This window comes from Micropterus dolomieu, linkage group LG16 (assembly GCF_021292245.1).
Source record: "Micropterus dolomieu isolate WLL.071019.BEF.003 ecotype Adirondacks linkage group LG16, ASM2129224v1, whole genome shotgun sequence".
Lineage (NCBI taxonomy): Eukaryota > Metazoa > Chordata > Actinopteri > Centrarchiformes > Centrarchidae > Micropterus > Micropterus dolomieu.
This window is the reverse complement of record NC_060165.1, coordinates 3,333,195-3,355,327: the sequence shown is the minus strand read 5'-3', so window position 1 is coordinate 3,355,327 and position 22,133 is coordinate 3,333,195. Positions and strand designations below refer to the sequence as shown.

At 39.5% G+C, this 22,133-nt stretch overlaps 3 protein-coding genes across 7 annotated transcripts in view; 1 reads left to right on the top strand and 2 right to left on the bottom strand.

The window, feature by feature from the left end:
- slc41a2b (solute carrier family 41 member 2b) overlaps positions 1-603 on the bottom strand; it is a 53,624-nt gene extending 53,021 nt beyond the window's left edge. Inside the window, exon 1 of the mRNA XM_046071912.1 lies at positions 453-603. The gene's annotated coding sequence lies outside the window, so the exon portion shown is untranslated. The remainder of the gene's footprint in view (positions 1-452) is intronic.
- Positions 604-1,281: 678 nt separating this feature from the next.
- nopchap1 (NOP protein chaperone 1) lies at positions 1,282-3,597 on the top strand. 2 transcript variants are annotated; one of them, XM_046072136.1, is made up of 4 exons: positions 1,282-1,596; positions 2,405-2,479; positions 2,608-2,741; positions 2,889-3,597. In XM_046072136.1, the coding sequence occupies exons 1-4, from the start codon at positions 1,536-1,538 to the stop codon at positions 3,075-3,077; spliced, it is 459 nt and encodes a 152-aa protein (XP_045928092.1). In that variant the 5' UTR covers positions 1,282-1,535; the 3' UTR covers positions 3,078-3,597. The 2 variants fall into 2 exon arrangements, with proteins under 2 accessions (XP_045928092.1, XP_045928093.1); XM_046072137.1 differs by lacking the exon at positions 1,282-1,596 and adding an exon at positions 1,731-1,905.
- Positions 3,598-4,545: 948 nt separating this feature from the next.
- Positions 4,546-21,346, bottom strand: rint1 (RAD50 interactor 1). 4 transcript variants are annotated; one of them, XM_046072132.1, is made up of 15 exons: positions 21,042-21,346; positions 18,813-18,938; positions 17,904-18,019; positions 15,481-15,654; positions 15,254-15,394; positions 14,472-14,655; positions 14,186-14,296; positions 13,582-13,807; positions 12,133-12,270; positions 10,964-11,058; positions 10,539-10,643; positions 10,122-10,342; positions 8,643-8,823; positions 8,316-8,434; positions 4,546-6,650 (listed from the first exon to the last, which is right to left on the bottom strand). In XM_046072132.1, the coding sequence occupies exons 1-15, from the start codon at positions 21,273-21,275 to the stop codon at positions 6,437-6,439; spliced, it is 2,385 nt and encodes a 794-aa protein (XP_045928088.1). In that variant the 5' UTR covers positions 21,276-21,346; the 3' UTR covers positions 4,546-6,436. The 4 variants fall into 4 exon arrangements, with proteins under 4 accessions (XP_045928088.1, XP_045928091.1, XP_045928090.1 ...); XM_046072135.1 differs by lacking the exons at positions 18,813-18,938; positions 21,042-21,346 and having other exon boundaries at positions 17,889-17,910; XM_046072134.1 differs by lacking the exons at positions 17,904-18,019; positions 18,813-18,938; positions 21,042-21,346 and adding an exon at positions 16,928-17,085.
- Positions 21,347-22,133: the final 787 nt, after the last annotated feature.

Below are 22,133 nucleotides of genomic sequence, written 5' to 3'. Positions count from 1 at the left end.
ATTCCTTTCTTTTCTTTTCTTTGGTTATACCGGTGTTGTTTGAGTTGTGTTGATGATGCAGTCCAGAGACCTCCTGTTGTAGTTTGCCCACCTTTGTATGTGCACTTCTTCACTATCGGTCAGGCCTCTTATTAAGGGGTCTGTCTCAGTCTCAGATTAATGCGTTTCGTTTAACGCCTTCCGACGACACTGGCTAATGTTTGCTGATAACCTCAGCCTTGCTAAAAACGAAAATATTAGATAGTTGTGACTATTTGTTGATGTTAGCTAACACTGTGCTATGTTAGCTAGCTGGTTAACGTTAGACACCAAAACAGCAGGAAACACGGCTCCCTACTTTCTTATACGTTAACCGGTAGAATACAGTAGCTAGTGTTAGCTAGTGGATATAAAAAAAATTAAAAGTACTTATTCTAGCCGTCACCGTATTTTCTTTATTTTCCAAAAGTTACCTTTTCTGCTACGGAGACATTTCGTCCACGAGATGCGAGTCTTCCACCTTGACAAGCTGCCAGCCAGAGAGCCGCGTCAGAGCAGTGCCACCAAAGCTCGTCTATGCTGGGAGGATGACCCACTCGGTTTGAAAATAGTGGTGTTAATTAATCCGCACGGGCGCACATTGGCATAGTTATCAAAATCTTAACAACAAGCACGCAAATTAATTTGAATGTAACATAGCTGAAATAAACCGTATAATAAATGATAGAGCATGTGCATAAATTGGCATATTTTCCCCTCAGGCGTTGTTACATCCTTAATCAGTCCATATTTTATTCACTTCTTGGCGAGAATGAAATGATGATGATGTTTGCTGAACCTCTGTTATCGTTACAGAAATACATTTATGATGGGACAGTTACAAGATTACGTCTGACAGTGAGGCTTTCTGGTCCGTCAGAACCAGAGTACGTTCAGGACCAGCCAAACACAGAGCGCTGGGGCGGGTTCAAAACGTTTTTTTTTTTTCAACGGAAACGGTGGTACCCTGAAGACCCTGTTGTGTTTACAAACTTGTTGCAGTTGATTGGGTAACACATGAGACACGTCCACCAAACGGGAGAAAAACATACCCCGAAGCACGTTGCAGAACGTTGCGCAACGTTTCAAGGAAACATGCATTCAATCTGAAAAGGTTGCAAACCGGTGCAAAACATTTTGAGATTGAACTGGCCCCAGGTCAAACAGTGCCACACAGATGTTGTGATTAAAGTGCGCAGGCGCTGAGTACACGTCGCTTTAGTAGTCTACTTTTTATCATAAAGCTCATTGGTTCGTTGGTTTCCGATATGTTCAAAATGGAGACTTTTAACGATGTTTTAATGGTCTACTTGTTCATTAGCCTTCATATTCGTTGTCCGTGAACAGTCGGTGTAATTTATACAGTCAACTTCACAGCGTACTTTCGTCGGTCCTTCCTCAAACAGTAGAGGGCGCTATTCAAATCACAGCGTCAGTACCGTGCTACCTTCCACCCGGATGTTGTTCACGCTTGTAGCACACATGCCGATCAAAACCTGAGAAGAGAATCGTCTAAAATGGAATTAAACGTCAAGAAAACGAGTTCGCAGGCTTTGCTGTCGTGTGGCAACGGAGGAGGTTTGAATGCTTTTATTAGCAGTAAATTTAAAGTGTTCCTTTGAGAATAAGACTGTTTGACGCTAAGCTTGTGTTTAACTAACGTGACGATACACTAAAAAAAGTTAGCTAACTAGAGCTTCTCTAAGTCCTGTTAGTAATTGTGAATATGGTTATGGCGATATGTTCATAGTTCATCATAGTTCTTTGTTTGACTGCTAAGTTATAATAACTAACGTTAGCGTCCAAGGGAAATCGCTCGTTTTGATATCATTCGTAACAATGAATGCATAAGTAACGTTATATCCTCCAGTTAACCATGGGATATGGGTGAGATCATTCTCAATTTATTAAGGATATTTTCTGAACAGATGTTTGCAAAATCACACCTGAAATGATCCAATTGATGTTACGAGACAGAATTCTTTATATGCCAAACAAACACTTATAACAGAGTTTTTATTATTCATTTGTACGTCAAACGAGTAGAATGATAATAAAAGGTCATGAAATATGATTGAGCAGAAATGTAGTTAATATTGAATCATCGCCCAGCTCTAAAACAGGGTGCAGCTGCAGAGTTCACTTTCTTTTTAAAGGAAACATCATTTATTTAATTGTCCACTATAGCATGCTTGGCATTTTGTACACCGTTCAGCATTAGCACAGTTGTGAAAACTGTTCAATGGTTGGAAAACTTGTTAATGGACCATTCAGAGACCCTTAAGCATTACAAAGAATTTGTGCTGCCTTTCTTGATTTTTAGCATTTTCATTATAGGGAAACGGGTGCTGTATAACTCACGTGAGCTTGTTTGTTGTGCTGCTAGGTCTCAGTGAGAAGCTTCTCCTCAAGCCAAAGGCTGGCGGTTCCCTCCAGACTGAAAGAGTCCCGAGAAGCAGCGGTGAGACCAAGCATCACTTTTCTGCACTTTTAGTTACTGTTTGGGTATTACTGAACAGTACTTGTGATTTGCAGTACAACTAATTCATTTGAGACAGAGGTGTGATGATGTGTTTTGTTGCGCATCAGTGCTGGAGCGGCTGCAGAGCTTCCTGCCTCAGATGGCCGAGGCCAATGAAAAGCTGAAGCAGCAGATGGAGGACGCTCCTGCTGGATGCTTTGATATAGAGAGCGTGGAAGAGGCAGAGCGGGTCATAGAGATGGTGAGTCTGCTGGTAGAGCTAAAGCTTTCCTGCCTCCTTCTGGTGAACTAGAAAACTCCAAACGTACATTTAAACATTTAAGGGAGGCTCCTTTTAAGTTGTAAGCTTTGATTGAGTCACGTGAGGTCTTCTTCTTCTTGTCCTCAGGACGTAGCGCTGGTGGATCTCAGCGGGTCAGACAGCGACTCTGGAGAGGAAGAGGAGACTTCGGACTCCGAGGAGGAGTCAGACTCTGGCGAGGAGAACGGGATCACAGAGCAGAACCTCAAATTACCTGGAGACAAAGGCAAGACGAAGAAAGCCAACATCCAGGTTGTTGATCAACAAGGAGAGTAGAAAAGTTGCCCAGACAGACTTTTGGCTGCAGATTGAATTTCTTTGACCTCTGAGGTGATGTGGGTAAAACCGACCAATGACAAAACCTCTGCCTCGTGTGCACAGCACAGACTATGAGAGCAGAAAACTCCTGTGTGGAGAGATGCAGATCTTCCTGATGCTGATCTGTATAAGAAAAGTAAATATTATTTTGTACAGTTAAAGGTCAAAGCTGCAAAAGTGCCTTTGGAGCTAGAACACAGTATGCGATTACCTCATCCAGCCCGGCCATCATCTGAACGTAGGACCTCTCGTACAGGATGTGTTTAGGTGGAACACTGGATCACTTTGTGTTTGGCCCCTGTTTTGATGAGCTGACACACATTCTTACATCAGTTTGGCCTACAAGCTTTTTGTGCTTTCATGAGGCACATTTGTGATTTTCTTGAATCAGTTCAGGCAGTCCATTAGCTAGCTGAAATAATCCTGTTAATTCCTTCAAATTTTCATAATTAAACGCCATGTTCTCTGGTTCAGTCGGTCTGATTAGTCAGAAAGTTGAAGTTGTTTCTTTTGCTCATAATGTTGCAAATTATGTTTTTTTTTTTTTTTTACATGAGCTGATTTTGTTTTATTGTATTTCATTTCATCACACATAATTGTTTAAATCATTTTTATGAAAATTAAATTGTAAAAATCTTACCAACAGATCTGTTTACTCTAATAGACGGCTTCTCTTTAACCTACACATTCTCATCTGAAATCACAATTAGATTAATATTTTGCTACTGGTGAAAAGAAGCATGTTTGGGGTTCAACTTGAAAAGTCTTGTTCTTAATCCAGATAACTCTGAATAAGCTGCACTCAGAATCGCAGGCCTTATTGTTAAAAAACGGTTTCCAGTTAATCTAACAAACTGAACCAGGATCAGTTTGTTTCAACGTGCGCAGACTGTGGAGTCAGATTTATTTCATGTCTCAGACATCAAGCACTGATCATACCGATCCACAGTGAAGTAAACGCCTATGTTAAGGAAAACCTGTCATGTTTGTATACACAAAGCAACAAAATATATAATACAGAGTAAAATATTACGGCAAAAACAAATAAACCACTGAAATAAACAAGGGAAAAGAACTTCTGGCAGCATGTTGTAGGTCAGCAGGTCTTTGTGTAAGAAGTGTTATAGTTGTACAGAAGATGCAACATACAATTAAACAACTTTAAATAATCTAATAGGACACATTTTATACAAAGATAAAAACAACATTCGCATTTTCTAGAAATTAAAGTTCTTTAATCTGTTGGATTATATTACTGATATAACTGATATTCCATTATATTATAAGTGACATAACCTCCATATGGAGGAAATACTATTTAAAACCCATCAGGTTGGCTATCTGCCACTGTGCGTTTTTAATAAATGGATTTCTGGGCATCAGTTTCTTACATTTTGTTAGACAGTTAAAGAGACACGAGGCCAGCCACAGACCCAACTTGTTTATTAGCTTTATTTCATTTGCAGCACATTTAAAAACAACTGGATTACTGTCATTAGTATAATGTTTAAATATGTTGTATCAAGTTTAAAGTTTAGGAGCTCTACGACGTACAGCTGTCACGTTAGAAATAAACAGGCATCGAGTCGGCTAACACTTTTCAGCTAACATTCCTCTCTCGCCTTATTTGCAGCAACAGTGTTTTTTTTGTAATATTTTAAAATATATTCTTCATAGCTCTGTTATAACGACCTGTTCCTCTAAACCGAAGTAGGCAGCACGTGATTGGTCCATTTTGTGCAGTAGAGTCACGTGACGCGCCATGGGAACATGCACAGAGCCTGGGGAAGAAAACCTATGCTATTCTTTGATTTAAATGCATGTGAATGCAGAAGCCACTTGGAGGATCCACACTGAGCACTTCAGCATTTAAACATTCCTGAGCCAGACCCCGCGTGCACCTGTTGGTCTCGCAACATTCTGGGTGCGTTACCCCCCTGACACTCAGCCAGTTAACGTACACATCCAGCATGTGCTTCCCAGAGAGTGTGTATCTCTCTCACACAATTTATTGGGACTTTTCATTTGACTTTTGTTTTTACTCTCAAACGGCTGCAACTTGTGATTTAAAAAAAGCAGTGAGATTACTGAAAGTAGTATACAAAAAAATAAGAGTCACATAATGCATTACTTTCATCCCTTCAAAAACACGGATAACTAACTCATTGGCATTTCATGGGCAATGAATTATACAAGAAATACATCTAATCTATTGTAAATCTAGCTGTCATTTGTAATTTGAGATTTGAGACCTCTGCTCTGGTCAGAGAATCTGACATCGTCTGCCAGTATTGCAGATCTGGACATGGGCCTTCTATATCTCATATCAGGGAAGAAGTCGAATGCTAGCAAGCAAACATGGATGCAAACAATGCAGACACGTGGGGTTTTTTTTTATTGGCTTTGCAAATGTTTTATGATGAAGGAAGTGCATCAACATGTCCACTAGACCTCAAGGATACACACCATGCGTTGTAGTGAGCAACACTGAATATAAACAGAAACTTGTTATGTTTTAAAGAAAAAGTCCACCTTTCATTTATATCATGAGCGCACACTGGGCAGGTGTGTCTTTCAGGGAAATGTAAGTATCAACCAATTAGCCCTGATGGTTAAGTTATATCTCACACACACACACACACACACACACACACACACAGTGACACACAAAAACAAAGACAACCCCATTAACCAGTAGTTGCGGGGCAACTGAAGGCGAGAGCATTGCAGGTCGGCGAGTTCATGCAATGACATCTCAATAATATAAACTTATTAAACACTAAACTGACGAATGTTACCTGTCTTCTTTACAAAGAAGACTAATGCTAATGATGATGTAAGTATTAGGGCCTCATTAAGAGAAAAAAAATTGAGGTTTTAATTTGTATATTTATTTTGCGTATCAAGAAGAAAGTCAACTCCTTTAGGCCATCAAATCACGTTAGAGTGACCATGCCAGCCAGCTGTCATGTCGGCTACATCACTGACAGCTTTTGCTTTCAGTTAGGAATACAGTTGCACCTCTTAAAAAACTTGCCTTCACACTCCAAGGATGTAACCTATAGGCCTATGTCTATGATGTAGCTTACAGAGCAGATGTTATGGTGGACAGTCACTGTAACTGGATTTGATGGACTAAAGGAGTTTATTTTATTCTCGAAATGCTAAATAAATTTAAAAAATCTTCATCTCACCACCTCCCCTAATGTGGGCCTTCATACTCCGTCGTACTAATGGCAAAAATGGAATAAGAAACAATTGCCAAGCACTCGGTCTGATGCACACTCCAACCCAACACATACTGCCGGGGAGAACTGTTACTGTCCCGGCCAGGAGGCTCTGAGGCTGAGGAGAATCAACACGTCACAGGGTGCCAGGCAGTAAACCCCCAACTCATTCAGTGCAGACTGTGGTGAAGGATCCCCTGCATCTGTCCAACCTGTCGTCTCCTCCTCCGACTCCTTCAGGAGATTCTTTAGCAGAATAGCAGAGCCGACGTTGAGACACAAGATGATACAGGCCTCCTTCACACTGCGGAGAGATAAAGAGAGCAGATGGAGACAGAGTGGCTCAGTGTTTTCTTATCATGTTCTTAGTTTGGCTATTTGTCCCATGCTCATTACAATCCAATCTGATGCAAAGGAAAGTGCTTTTTCATCAGTGGTGCAACTCTATTATTATTCATTTAAGAGTGCTGAGCTGCTACAATATTCACCCTGGGAGAACAGAGAAAAACAACGTGGTCATGACTGTGTTGCCCAATTCTCGTCACAACCCAACTTTGTGTTTGGCCCCTGTTTTGATGAGCTGACACACATTCTTACATCAGTTTGGCCTACAAGCTTTTTGTGCTTTCATGAGGCACATTTGTGATTTTCTTGAATCAGTTCAGGCAGTCCATTAGCTAGCTGAAATAATCCTGTTAATTCCTTCAAATTTTCATAATTAAACGCCATGTTCTCTGGTTCAGTCGGTCTGATTAGTCAGAAAGTTGAAGTTGTTTCTTTTGCTCATAATGTTGCAAATTATATGTTTGTTTGTTTTTTACATGAGCTGATTTTGTTTTATTGTATTTCATTTCATCGCACATAGTTGTTTAAATCATTTTTATGAAAATTAAATTGAAAAATCTTACCAACAGATCTGTTTACTCTAATAGACGGCTTCTCTTTAACCTACACATTCTCATCTGAAATCACAATTAGATTAATATTTTGCTACTGGTGAAAAGAAGCATGTTTGGGGTTCAACTTGAAAAGTCTTGTTCTTAATCCAGATAACTCTGAATAAGCTGCACTCAGAATCGCAGGCCTTATTGTTAAAAAACAGTTTCCAGTTAATCTAACAAACTGAACCAGGATCAGTTTGTTTCAACGTGCGCAGACTGTGGAGTCAGATTTATTTCATGTCTCAGACATCAAGCACTGATCATACCGATCCACAGTGAAGAAAACGCCTATGTTAAGGAAAACCTGTCATGTTTGTATACACAAAGCAACAAAATATATAATACAGAGTATGAAGTGTAGTGAAGTGTAGAACTGAAGTGAGTCTCAATCTTAAAGACACGTTTTAAAAATGATCGGCTGTGACTAATACACTGCAAAAACTAAAATCTAAGTAAGATTAATTATCTTAACTGAAGGCAAAATAAGACAAGATATTTCTTCTTACCAGGCAGCTTTTATGTTTTTGCAAGTTTTTTTGTCCTTAAGTAGCAAGTGAAATATTCTTGTTCAGTTGGCAGATAACTTTTCTTATTTTAAGTAATATTTCCCCCATTTTAAGGCTTTTTTCCCCCTTGTTTTTGAGTGCTCAGTTTTTGCAGTGTATTTGGCATCTGATTTTGGGTTTTCCATAAAATAAGTTTACTAGATACAATTCTTAAGCACATCTTCTCCCATGTTTCCACATCACATGCCTTTTGTTAAAGCCAAACACTCTTCTCTAAGTTTCGCCTGCATTTCTATTCTAGATGTGTGACTTTCTCAGTGCTACCACAGACATAGTTAAAAAATTTCCATAATAGCCACCCATCCGCACATGAAAAAACAAAGAGACTTAATAATATAATACTTGTTATTAGTTATAATATATTAATTAATTAATAATAATACTAGCACGGACAGCTGTAGCACTGAGAAAAGAGGTACACGTGAACAAGTTGAGCCTCATCATTCTCTCACTCGTACTTACTGCTTAAAGAAGTTCTCAGGTCTTTTGCAGTAGTGACCAAACAGAGGAAATAGGTTTCTGGTCATGTCGAACTGAAGCTGAGCTGCCCCACCGTCACTGAAATGATTAGACAGGATCACCTGACAGAGAGACACATGGAAATGTTGACAACTATTTCATTTGAACTGCACCGCTAGGAAACCACATGGGTCAGCTGTTTAGTCGCCAACATTATAACGGAACCAGTAGACCCTTGCTGTAGACTTATGTGCCACCCCAAGGATGTTGTAGAATGCTTGGGTAATTTAAAACTACAGGTCAACACACAGTAGGGCTTTCATCTCTTACATCCTGGTAAAGAAAGTTGTCAAGTCTCTCCGCCAGGCCCTGCCAGGCCAGCTGGAACAGAGAAAGACTCAGGACCTGATGAAGGTTCAACAATCTGTCCCTCACACAGAGCATCATGGGACATGCTGAGCTGGACAGGGACATGGCGGACTGGTCGTGCTGGGATGGTAGGGACAGCCACCTAAAGAAAAGTAAAGATGAAAAGAAAGAGAATAGATCAGTGCAAAGCTTTATTTTTGTATTTGAAATTTTATAGAACAAAAACACTGGGAAGAGGAAATAATCTATTTTTTTAAACAGCACAGGCAAAGTACCAAGGGGATTAAAGGTGGAGTAAGCTATTCTGAAGAAATCCTCCTAAAGGCAAAATGTCCCAAGATTATGCAGCACAACTCCGAGTTAGCCTGTGAACATCTGCACCAAATTTGGTTAAAACAGCTCAAAGCAAAATTGATTTGAGAGTTTATGTCAAATAGTCGGCCTCCGCTCGCTTTGAATATAACATGTGATGAAACGGAATGATGGGAAGGGATAGCTTTTGTGCAGCTCCATCCAAACTCAAAATGTCAGGAAAATAAATAATAGTTCGGTAGGCAATCACAGCTCCAACTCTCTCTAGTCCTACATTTTAATGCATCAACTGTCCTGAGCTATAGTACAGCTGCACAGTTTTCAAAATGAGAATCCCAATTGTTTTCACTCAGAATTGAGATTACAATTTATCTCCCATGACTTTAAGGGATAAATTGCCATCATGTTTTGTTCAAGCAGTTAGAATATGCAATATGGTTTTTGTTTCATAAAGAATTCACTGCTTCATTTAAAATGTACATCTCAAATACAACTGCACGGAACACAAAATGCAGGAATAAACAGCTCCTGTCTGCACTTAAAGACATTTGACTGTCAGATGTGCTCTAAACCCTAAGGCCTTAGAAACGTAGTGAAAGTATAACTTTACTTATACTTTCACTATGTTTGACTGATTGTTATGCAAACCTTTTGTCTTAAATGATCCAGTGATTTATTTAAAATTATGTTTCATTATGTAATCAAGCGCCTATTCAAATGCAAATAAGGTGCTGTCAAAGTCACCATTTGTACTGAGCTCAGGGTCTTAAAAGGCTGGCCCTCATCTGGGCTTGCACTTGCTATTGTGGGCACGGAGCTCAAGACCTTTATGCTCACTTGAGCATAAGTTATTTTTGTAGTACAGTACATAGTACATTGATGTAAGTCAAACTCAGACACTCCACCAGAGGGCAGCATGAGACCATCAATGAATTGTCATATTTCACATTGATTGTGTTTGTGATATAAAACATTGTTAACTTTTCACCAAAATTGACACGACATGACTCTAATACATCATACAAATTATTTCACACAGTTTATATCTGTCCTAACCTGATAATAATAATAATAATAATCTTTAAAACACCAGTTGATGTCGTACTCATCACCAGGCTGATGTCTCACCTGTCTTGGCGGTATGGTTTGGCTTTTTCTGTGATTTCTCTGATGGTCCATTCCAGCAGTCTTCCCATCATGTCTCCTTTAAGTCGTTCCAGCAACGCCAAAAGACCTTCAAATAGAGAGCCCTCCAGAGAAGCCAGACGACCCACCTCCATCACCCCCAGGCCCCCCAGTACAACTTCCTCACCAAGTGAAACTGCTGCCTGCTGCAGCTGTAGGAAAAACTGCAGACAGAATAAAGGAACTGGTAAACACATAAATATCAGTGAAAGGGTATTACCAAAAATGTCACTCTCTTCTGGCTGCCCTCTGGCAGCTCAGTGCAGCTTGTTCTCACTTGAAATTTATAGGGCTATATTTTGCACGCGCGCACACACATGAAATTGAAACATTTCATACATTTAAATAAACTCCACCCACCACATTGTCTCCCCAGTCTCCCAGGATGGTGCAAATGTAGTTGACAGCATTAAGGATGGCACAATAACGGGCACCCAGCGGGCAGCGAGACTCCTCCTTCATCACCTGGAAAGCAAAAAAAAAAATGTATGTATAATCAATCAACCAGCTGTCTCATTAATTTTTCTCTTGCCCTTCCGCTCTTTCAAAGATTTAATTGATTTAAGTCCATAAAAATGGAGGACAATTCAACATAAAATATTTTTTTACTGAGCAAAAGCATTTAGGCTGAAAATATAGCTTATTATGCCTTCCATTCTTAAAACACGCAACCTAGCGCCTCTCTCCTTCTTTAAGAGGGTTTCTGAAACGCTTACCTTTCCTTTATTGTTTTAGTGTTTTTTTTCTCCATTGATACCAGTGTAGAGTGTCTTCCTCATTATTACCTGGGTGAGTCGTATACGGAAGTCATCTACCAGTTCTCTCTGTAGCCCCAGGAACTTCAGTTGCGCAGAAGGACAGGGCAAAGCTCGGTACCGCTCTGTGCAGCAGGATGACAAAAAACACAAGACTTTTATTAAAACATTTTTAGATGCTTTAAGAGCATACGTGAAGTTTTTGACCACTTGTAATGCTATGGAGTGATGTTAAGTTGCTCTGCAGGTCCCCGTTTTGTTTGTATCTCATGGATGCACCAAAGGACACACATTTCACGGGCTTGCAGGTGACATGACCTACATTCCTGTCAACTGCTTCTCACTATTCACTCTCTCTGCAGCAGCTGGCAAACCATCTTAGAGATGCCTTAGTGCAGCTGTCCCTTTCACGTCACGTGTGTAAAGCAGTCTTGCTGCCCAAATCCTGTTACCTTGCGAGGCAGCTGGATTTGTGAGATCATGCAAGAACACCTGATTTGCTACATAGCTCCCACGGTGGAAACAATATTGCCAGATCTCTACCCAAAACATGTCTACTCTTGCACGGTATATACCATCATCCCTTCTATAACGACGCCCATGTTGCTCGGGCTACTAAACAAGGTGTGGGTTTGGTTAGTCCATTTTAAATTTAACCTCCAAACTTGATGTTTTAGAGGTTTCTGCTCGGTCTGTCTCTCCTATCACATCTGTGGTGTCAGATCACTTTCTAATTAAATAGTGAGCGACACTAGCCTGTCATTGATGTACTCACCACTCATCAACTTTAACTGCACTTGGTCCTGGCTCATTTCACATCCCTGTTGAAAATTCTACTAGTGACTCAAACACAGCTCTTTCTAGTTCCCTGGATTCAGTTTGGCCTGTTTCTCTTGCTTCATCAGCAACAATCAACACAATTCTTTGACAATTCGGCAGAAAAAAAAAATCAATGAGACGAGATACAAAATTTGGTCCTCATCTCCAGCTCCTTCTATAAAATCTAAGCTGGTTTTAGCTTCTTAACCAACCACCTGCCTGCTCCACGCTGCTGTCAGATTGTAGTCTGCTATGAATCAAAAGGAATGCAAATGTATTGCAAGGTAATGCAAAATGTGTCAGAAAAAAACATGTATAAAATTGAATGAAATTGGGCGCACTGACAGTGAGACATGAGAATCGCTGAAATGTTGTCTTACCAGTGATGACCTGTAGCAGGGTCATGAACGTCTCAGCACAATCTGGAGCCTTCAGCTCATCCATATCACTGATATCTTTGTACTGAGAGCTCCAAGCTCCCTCAGCCGACAGCATGGCATCCATCTTCTCCACCGCCACTGTACATACAGAGGGGTATGATGATTTTTCACTGTTCTTGAGCAAACGTACAGAGACCACGCAGACTGCATATCTGAATTGACTTGTGGTATGTTTGGGATTGTATATTATGCAATCTCAAAAATTCTTCTATAACAAATTACCTACCTGAGCTTTAAGTAAATAATAATAAGTATTGATTGGAATCAGTATCAGCAGATACTCAATATTTTAAGGATCGGGGTTGGGGCCAAAAAAAAGTCTTGATCAGGACCTAATAATAGAGATGTAGAGTGTTTTATGGATGGCAATATAAAATGATGGTATGTTGGTGAGACTGAAGCAGACGGGTGGGTGAGGTAGTAATTTCATAAAAATATACTGTTTATTCCACTCTGTAACATAAACTAACTGTGACACTAAAGGTCCTTATTAGCATGTGACAGCGCTGTCACGTTCTCGTTTATTTCCTGACATTACCACAGTCCAACTGTACAGCAGCAGAGTGAGAAGAAGTCTAGGTAGATCAACCTGCAATCTCGTCATCGGCCAAATCTGCCTGTCTGTTAATCAATAATGAAAAATATTATTTTTATGTATACATTAAGCATTATCAAACAATGCTGAAAACATATTGTTTTGGTAGTCCAATGATAAGCCAGTTTCCCAGTAAAAAGAAACAATCAAAACATCCAAAAAAAGAGTTCTTGCAGCAATTTGGAGGGTTTTTCTATTCTTAGAACCCACTTTTACTGCAGTTAACCCGAGCTGAAACAGCCGCTGCCCTAATATTTACGGCCATCTTTTGTCTACATATGTGAGTGGAGTAGTTTGTATGGTGTCAAACAAGTATATAAATATGACTAAATGAATTGAAGTATTAAAATATAAAATAAAAATAGTAATTTGGTGGTTGGATAAACCCTGCGTAGATGTTGTGCAAAATATGAATGGAGAACACAAATCCATCAATAGGCCTTTTTGTCAGGCACAAATTATGTTTTCCAGGGAACCCGGAAGCAAAATTAGGCACTGTAAAGTAAAAAAATAAAAAATAAATTAAACAGACTATAACTGCAGTGTCATCGGTACAAGAAGTTTGCTGCAACACTGCATTTCAACAACAGGTGATGAAATTAGCCTGCAGTAAAATTGCCAAGGGCTCATTTTATTAGGAACATAAATTGTAGATGACCTAATAATAAAGTGACTTAATAATCATAGAATAACTAAAATACACTTTAGACTACTAATGCAAATTTGGGAGTGAAAGATAACACTTATTCTACATTAAGTCGTGCAGCTGAGCACCCTCATTCTTCACAACTTACTCTTCTTTTCCACAGTCAGCCACTTCTGAAGGATTGCGTCCTCAAGCAGGAGGTGAAGCAGACCAGGCAGCACTGCTGGGTAGGACTGGTTGCTCCGCAGCTCCTTCTCAAACTGCAGCACCTCCTCCACCAAGTGACAGAAGAGCATGTCATCATACAGCAGCCTGGAGGCATCGCTGGCCACCTTCTCCTGGACTAGAGACAGCAGGCCTCGACACAGCTCCACCTACACAGTCAAGACAACGGGAATTTACCGGTTTTATTTGTCGATTCTTCAGTAACACCTTCTTGAGGTCGTTTTTTGGTGTTAAATAAACACAGTGGCACAGATAACCTGATGAAATATTCAACCTGGAGGTTTATCACAGTTCCTAATCAAATGACAATTGTTTTAAAATGTATGACATCACATCATATACTTGTAAGTGACACATGATTAATTTTCCATTTCAAACGTTATTCTATGTTCTTTTTTAGTACAATAAATACAGAAACAGTATTCTGGTCTAGATCAAATCAGACCGGTTAAGTGCAGTCAAAACAGTTTTTTCAGGAAGGGGAGGGGTCAAAGCAGTCAGGTAGAGCCCATTAGATAACAGCATACCCTGGCACTGATGTTGGCCCCAGCTCGGTCAAGTATAGGTTGGATCTTTTCCTCCAAGAAGGTCGAGCTGTTACTCATCCACATCAGAACCTGTGTAAGGTACCACTCTGGCTGAAAGATGAACGGATAGAGGAGCAGCATCAGCATCTGAAACTTTGCCAATACTTTTTGTTTTTTATCCTCTGTGGAGACGACTCATCTCTCTCTGATCCAGTTCGCTGTCCTTGCAGAAGTAAAAATAACAGACATACACGTGTGTGTATATGTGATTCTGTGTGTGACAGACCTTGCTGAGGGAGTTGGTCTGCCGATTCCCATAGAAGTGGTATTTGAATCTCCTGCTGAGCGGCGTCAGCAAGATCTGGATGGGAAGACAGAGGGGAGGAGCTTGGGACGCAGGTGTGGCGGAAGGAACCGGCTGGGTAGAGGGTGCACGGGAGGCCAAAGCCCTCTGGGACACGAGGTCATCGCTGCCAGAGGAAGTTAAAGAAACCAAACACCGGAGCACCTGCAGTGTTCCAAATCGACATCGTCCTTCGTTGGAATCCTGCTGGGGACCCCGTGTCATGTCACCGCCCTGTCACCCTCTTTCTATGTCATCTCATACTTCTTCCTGAACATTCTCATCAGCATGGAAATTTCAAGGCAATCCATCCAAAACTTGCCAAAAGATCTTACTGTGAACCAAAAATGTCAACCTGCTCGTGGCGCTTGATAAAAAGTCAGGGGATCAATAAAGTCACTGGGATACACTGTCTGGAAAGCACAAACGTCTGTACCAAGTTTTGCCCCAACCCATCTGGTGGATGTGAAGGTATTTCATTGACCTTCTGGTATTTGTCATAATATTTTACTCTTGACTACCAACAGACACTGCCCTCCCTACAGCCACACCAGTAGTGTGGCTAAAGACTGTAATCCAGGTGCCACTACGTTTCCTCCAAAGCATATAAGCCAACGCAAAGTAGTTGGATATGAATTTAATTAGTTTGAGACAGAGTTTGTGTATGTGTGAAGGTAATGATGTGTACAGAACATAGATGTGTAGAAGCCCAAACTGAAGGATACGAGGTCTGCAGGGCAAGCAGCTGTGGGACAAGCAGCTCCAGCTGGCTGTTGATCTCCTGACAGTTGGCAACAGGTGTCAGGGACTGAGTAGGAGGGGAGATGATCGGCCAATGAAGTTGAGTCAATACTTTCTCAAAATCACTATGAAAGAATTGAAGAGAAGGATTTAGGACAACGATACATTGATAACTTGTATCTTTGCATGTGTGCCCTGGGTGGGGTTATACCTGGCCAGTCGGTCTTTGATGATCTTGTGCCAGAAGTGAAGTGTTTCACGGAGGAAGTCCTGGAGGTGAGAACACCCAGACTGGTTTAGTCCAGCGTCCAGCACAGCCATGCTGTCTACTGCCCGGATGGCCTCCCAGACACTGCTGGTCATCAGGCACTGCTGTACTGCAGCGCTGCAAACACACAACACTTTACACATTACAGCCCACAGCAGTCACAGACAGGGAGAACCCTTTTTGGTCAGATTAAAACTCAGCATAATATTTTTTAAATTAAAATGAGGATGGGCTGATGCAGGAGAAAAAAAACAAGCAGTTTGGAGATTATTGCACCGCATGCTGTTTCACAATGACATTTGTTCTGTCCTGTGTCATAAATCCAGTGCACCTTTTCCTTTACAGCACAAAATTAAGTTCTAATGCATGTATGATTCAAGTGAATAAAATCAAACATTTATTGAATATTTATTGATCATTTGTTATATTGTTATTGAAATAAATTATATTGCGATAATTATTCTTATATTGTCCAAGCCTAAGATGACATGAGTTATAACTGCCACAACTTCTTAGGCACCATTATCAGCTTATGACATTTTACACTGCATAAATTAGCTTAGCGGCTAGCAGACTTTTCCTCTACTCACAGCTTAATAATTTACACATTATATATGCTTATACTAAATCGGTGTTAAGCCTTGCTTTATCTGGTCTGTGCTCGTAAAATAATTGACATGTCCCCGTCTTCTAACGTATTACCGGATTTACTTTCCTCACCATTGGTAAGTAACTGCATCTCCCGACAGAACACCACGGTTGAATTTCATTATCATTTTAAAAGTTCAATAAATGAATGATGTTTCCTAAGTCAATCAATAATCGTGTTAGTAATCGTGATTATGATTTTTGCTATCATCAAGCTGACCTAATTCACACCCATTTGATGGACCCCAGCCTTATAGGTACGAGTCTGTTAGGTGTCCATGAGACTAAGAACAGACCAGAATCAGAAAGAAATAACAGGCAGAGAAAATTTTTTTTGTGGTGTGAGGGCCTGCAGGGAACTTGACAAGTGTGTGATCAGCTAACAATAGCTAAGGCCCTGTATCACAATACAGAAACTGGCTGGTGTATTGATACTAATGCATTGACCAGACTACATTTTACGGTGTTGTACCTAACCCTAATTTGGAAGTTAGCAAACGTTAAAAATAATATTTACAGTGCAGTCCACGTTGTGGTCGAGCGGAATATCTGACGGATCCGTGATACGTGATGTGTACTGAAGAAACCACAGTAGCTGTCCAGGCTTTGACATTTCAAACCTAAACTCAGTCATATCGATGAGAAAATAATCCTCCAATCTAAAGCAAGAATCACAAATGGCTGTGTTTTCTGTTACAGATGCAGCAGTAAAGTCCCGTCTCTTCACCTACACAAAACATACCAGGGCACGAGAGCCAGCGCCAGTCCTTTTCCTGTTAGTAGAACTGTGGACTGGACGTCCTGACAGGCTGGGGTTTGTGCAACCTGCACAAACGTAATTATTCTCCAAGTTGATAAATGATGAAATGCAATGTTAAACTACTGGAAAAAGACAGACTCACTTAATTACAACCGCTCAGACTCACTACCACATACTACCGCACACTGAGCTGAGGCAGATTCAGGGATAACAACTCCCTTTGGTCTGTAACATGAGGCGTTTTTCTAGAGCACTGCTCAAAACGGCTGCTTTTTCTTTTGAATTTTTAACTTTTAAAACAACAACAATTCTACATTCATTTTTCAATGGTCATTTTAAGTTGCTCTTTCACTCTGCCCAAAGAAAATGTCATTTATTTTTACATGTATTCCTCATTCTTCAGTTCAACCAGTTTTAATCAAGCAACAAGTTTGTGACTTCAGTAACTAATGAATAAAATAATTATGTTTATTGTCATTATACTCGGGTAGGGCTGGACGATATGGGGAAAAACGTTAACATGATAAAAAGTCCTAATTAGTGTATTATTCAACTGAATAAAATCAAACATTCATTGAATAGTTATTGAAAATTTGTTATATTGTTATTGAAAAAAATTATAATGCGATAATTATTGTTATTGTTTTATTGTCCAGCCCTACACTCGGGTACAATGAAATTTCACATGGCATGTCTATTTTAGCATGATTTGAACATATAGAGAAGTAATGGTAGATTTGACTACCTGTTTTTCCAAATTTGAAAACCATAAAATTACAGTTAACGCCTTAGACTACTAATCCACAGTAATTCAGCCTGTGTTTTGCTTTCACGGTTCTTTATTTTTTCAATTCTGCTGTTTATTTATGTCTCCGTTCTCGGTTCCCACATCTGTCATATCTCTCACTCTTTGATAACTAAATCAGTGTCTTCATCCCCTTACCCTCATTCACAGTACCTGAGTTCCTCTATATGTTGAAGGCAGCGTAGGTATTTCATGTGACTCTCTATAATGTCGACTTGTTTAAGCGTCTCACCGAGGCTATCCATCCAAGGCTGGGCCTCCTGTAGGTGCTGGGAGACACAAACACATTAACATTAACAAACACAAACACAAACAATTGATTATACCTCCCAGAATGGTGCACGTGGAAGGTCTCTGTGAGATGTTGAGTCTGGAATATTGCTGGCTGGCTTCATCTCTCTGTTAAATTAACATAATGGAAACATTTGGAAGTGACTCTTGTAAAAAAAAAATATATATATATATATATATATATATATATATATATATATCAGCTGGGATCAGCTCTAGCACCTCATAACCCTTTATAATTACAGAACACTTTGACAGCTGCCATGCCAAGGTCTAAAGCCCTTTTTAATTCTCACCACAGTGGCAGCAGTGTTAGAAATCAGAACTGAACTATAAAATCTATCTATGTAATAAACAGCAGCCTTATAACAGCCCTGCAGGCTAGGTTATATAGTTTATAGTCAGATTGTTACTTAGATCAGATCATTTCTGATTCAACCAGAAATGTCACCTTTATACTGTCTTATGAAAAGCCATAATACAGACCTGTAATAGATGTTATAGTGTTGTGGACATTGCTAACTACTATTTCCAAAGTCAAAAGTTATTAAATCCTTTAGTGTGACAACACGAAACACTGATCATTGGGTGACCACAGGAAATGTTTGGCTTGCTTTGTGTACTTGTGTATGATCAGAAAATAAAGTACTCAATGAAGTTAGATATTTGTGCTAATAGAGAGTCCATTGTCAGTGAATAACCACACACTGCTGCCTTGTTCGTTCATTCAAATAGTACTTTTTTTCTCTGCTTTCTTGGCAGAGTCTTTACCTCGTTCAATTTGTTGGACACAGATTGCTCTCGCTGCAGCAGGTCCTCCAGGGAACGTCGGGCCTCCTCAGCAGCAGACAGAGCTGCAGAAACTTTAGGAGGCACAGAACTGGATACAGTGAGAACCTGAATGACACAAATTATAGAGTCACTGCTCATATTTGATTCAGTAGATAGATAGACTGAACAAGTCTCGTGGTCAGTTGCAAACTAAAGAACAATTTCTTGACTCTCCTGCTGCTAGACTTAGAGAGGTTAGTCAGTGATGGAGTGAAGGTTCACAACCAGAAGCTGCACTTCAGAATGTTCTGGTTGTATATGTGTCGCCTATGTATACAGTATAAATAACTGTACTGTATTTAACTTAATGTTTTATTTTTATTTATTTATGTTACCATATTTTAATATACATTTAATTATATGTTAAGATATGTGTTTGTCAGCAAGAAGGGACTACAAACTTTTGTTATACAACCTTGTGTTCTATAATGATATAATGATAAAAATAATACCTTTATTCTTGATCCTTGGATTCAGATATAAAGTGAGCTGGATTTAGAAGGGAAGTGGCCTGAAGTGGCTGAAGCTTAAGAACTCCTATGACGAAGACTAAAATACACCATCTTTAAATTTCCAATAGTTTGATTTATAATAATAATAAAAATAATAATAATAAATGGTTGCTTAATTGTCTTTGAAAGAGCCAAAAGAGGGAAACTTCAGATAGCAGGTTTTGACTGAAGAGGAGCTTTGCTGGCTTCCACCTGCACTGTAGTTCTGCAGGTATGACTGTGTGTGTGTAATTAGATATCACATTGCTACAAATATGTATAAAATGTACAATCACATTTATGTATGTCCAGTTATCAGATTTGCAAAGACGCATTTCCTTCCAGAACAGAGCCTCTGTGTAGACAGATTACTGATTATTGAGATTATGGTACGGACTTGCTGGCCTGGGTGAAAGCCACTACGATTTGAAATATTTTTACTGACTGGCACGTTCTGTTGTAAATTTGTGTGAAATTTTTGTCGTTACTGGAAAAAAAACAACCAAAACACAAAGTAAATTCCAATGTCATCTGACCCTAAAAAGAGAATTCACACTGGCAAACTACCTGAGCACAATAAAATGTCCTAAACTAAGAAAAATGTTGACAACATACAGACTGAGTGAACACAGCCTGGCCATAGAAAAAGGATCGCCACAGACAGAGCTGGCTACCACAAGAGGAGAGACTCAGTCCCAGTGTGACAGAGGACAGGTAGAGACAGAGCTGCACTTTCTAACCTCATGTCCTAAATGTAAAACATTAAATGAATTAATAATAATTTTTATTGTCTATTAATATACACACACACACGTTTACGGTTTTATCTATTTATTTTATTTTAATTTTTAATGTATTATTATAATAACACACATAACCGTTTCATTTATGTATTAGAATTTTTAATGTGTGTGTATATATATATATATATATATATATATATATATATATATTTATTTATTTTTTTTTTTATTTTTTTTTTTTTTTTATTTATTTAATTTTTTTTTTTTTATTTTTTATATATATATTTTTATTTTTTTTTTTTTTTATTTTAAACACACACACACACACACACACACACACACACACACACACACAGGCTTGCGGTTTAATTTATTTAGTTTGACGGAATTTTTACATTTATTTTATTTTTTTTATTAACACACAAACAACTTTTACTGTTTTATTTAGTTATTTAATGAAATGTATGAAATTAATAGTAATACTGCAGATTGTGAGTGGCCTCATTTACTCAAGTAATCGGGAGCTGGCTGAGTGAAGCATTTTGGGGAGGTGTAGCATAACAAAGCGGCTGGAGCTGAAAGCAGGGGTCTCTAGCAATTATAGGGGTTTTCTCAGGAAAACTGTCTGTGCTGAACAGCACAGGGATGAGCGCATCAAGTGTTCTCATGCAGTGGCGCATGAGCGTTTGGGTGGCTCTCGGTTGTCCGTCAGTGTCACTGGGCTTGTTGTTGTGTTGCAAGCGCGACGTGGCAAGTGCGCGTCCACAGAGCTGTGTGGTGCTGGGTAAAATGACGCTAAGCAGTTACGTGTATCAGCTGGGAAGTGTGAATATTGTGAGTTAACCGTAAAAAATCTATTAACATGCATTTAATAGATACACAAGGAGGCCTGTTTTTTTGCTGCATGCTAAAGACTGTCAAAGCCGTTTACTCGCCTGCTCCTCCAGGACGTTGTTTTCCTCTCTAATTTTTTCCAGGAGGTCGCCAACATTCTTCAGCGACTTCAGGTCGCTGCCCACCTCTTTCTCCAAGAAATCCATTACATAGTCCTGTAGTTTTACAGAATCCGCTGGAGAAGATTTGCTGTCTTGGCTGGTTGTGTAAACAGAGTTTACAAAATGATCTGTCAGTTGGTTCATCGTTTGCTGCACTGTTGTGGGCGCCGCCATCTTGCCGCTCTTCTTCTTCTTGTTGAATTTTGTTGGCGGTTCTCAAACAACGTTCATTACCGCCTCCAACTGGTATGGAGTGCGGATCAAAATGACTAGTCCTCACCTTTTATATACAGTCTACGGTCCTTACATTATAAAACATAAACTCTCAGTCATATTAGTTATTTCTTTTTCAGAATATCTATTAAATCAAAGTGTAATTTTAATTCAGCTGCCTTTTTTGCTCACAGTAGTCACAACTGCAAATGAATTATGTTTACCTAATTTAAATAATGTTACTGTTTAGTCCAGTGTGTCCAAATCTAAGTCTTGATATTGCCTCATCTCTTGTGTTCCTTCGTCTCAGTTCTCCCACTTTCCTGAACTGATCTCTGTAAAACCTCCGTCCTTTCCTCTCTTCACCCAACTGCTTTTGCCGACTTTCCTTCAATCTCGGTTTAATAATGCTCTTGATTTCTGTTTTACTGAAGCTAACTACCGCATCAGTGTTGTCATTTTTGCAATTTCATTTGATGCCATTGCCAATATGTGCTGGTAGACCTACCCATTAAACTGGAAGACCCATCATTTGAACTCTGTATAGCCTAAAGTTTGTTGTACTTCCATCGAAATGTCTGGTCTGCTGTCTGAATGACTGTTCTGTTAACTGGGTAATGATGAACTTAAACCTGAACAAATGATTGTTCTCAATGGTCTTCCATCCTCTATCCACTGCACTGCGAACCAAAAAACAGATAAGTCATCTGATATGTAACACTGGAACAATAAATGCTACTCCGATTGTATTAACTAATCTCTTTGATGCATATGTGTAGATCTGAATGTAACTGTGGTAACTGTTAATAAATGCCTGTA

Bases quoted from the DNA above. Each gene is read 5' to 3' on its own strand.
- nopchap1 (XM_046072136.1), top strand. From the start codon at position 1,536: ATGGAATTAAACGTCAAGAAAACGAGTTCGCAGGCTTTGCTGTCGTGT. The intron at 2,480-2,607 runs GTGAGACCAAGC...GTTGCGCATCAG, and splicing joins AAGAGTCCCGAGAAGCAGCG to TGCTGGAGCGGCTGCAGAGC. The intron at 2,742-2,888 runs GTGAGTCTGCTG...TCTTGTCCTCAG, and splicing joins CAGAGCGGGTCATAGAGATG to GACGTAGCGCTGGTGGATCT.
- rint1 (XM_046072132.1), bottom strand. From the start codon at position 21,275: ATGGCGGCGCCCACAACAGTGCAGCAAACGATGAACCAACTGACAGAT. The intron at 15,655-17,903 runs GTACTGTGAATG...GTGTGTTTGCAG, and splicing joins CAACATATAGAGGAACTCAG to CGCTGCAGTACAGCAGTGCC. The intron at 10,343-10,538 runs GTGGGTGGAGTT...TTCTGTCTGCAG, and splicing joins GAGACTGGGGAGACAATGTG to TTTTTCCTACAGCTGCAGCA.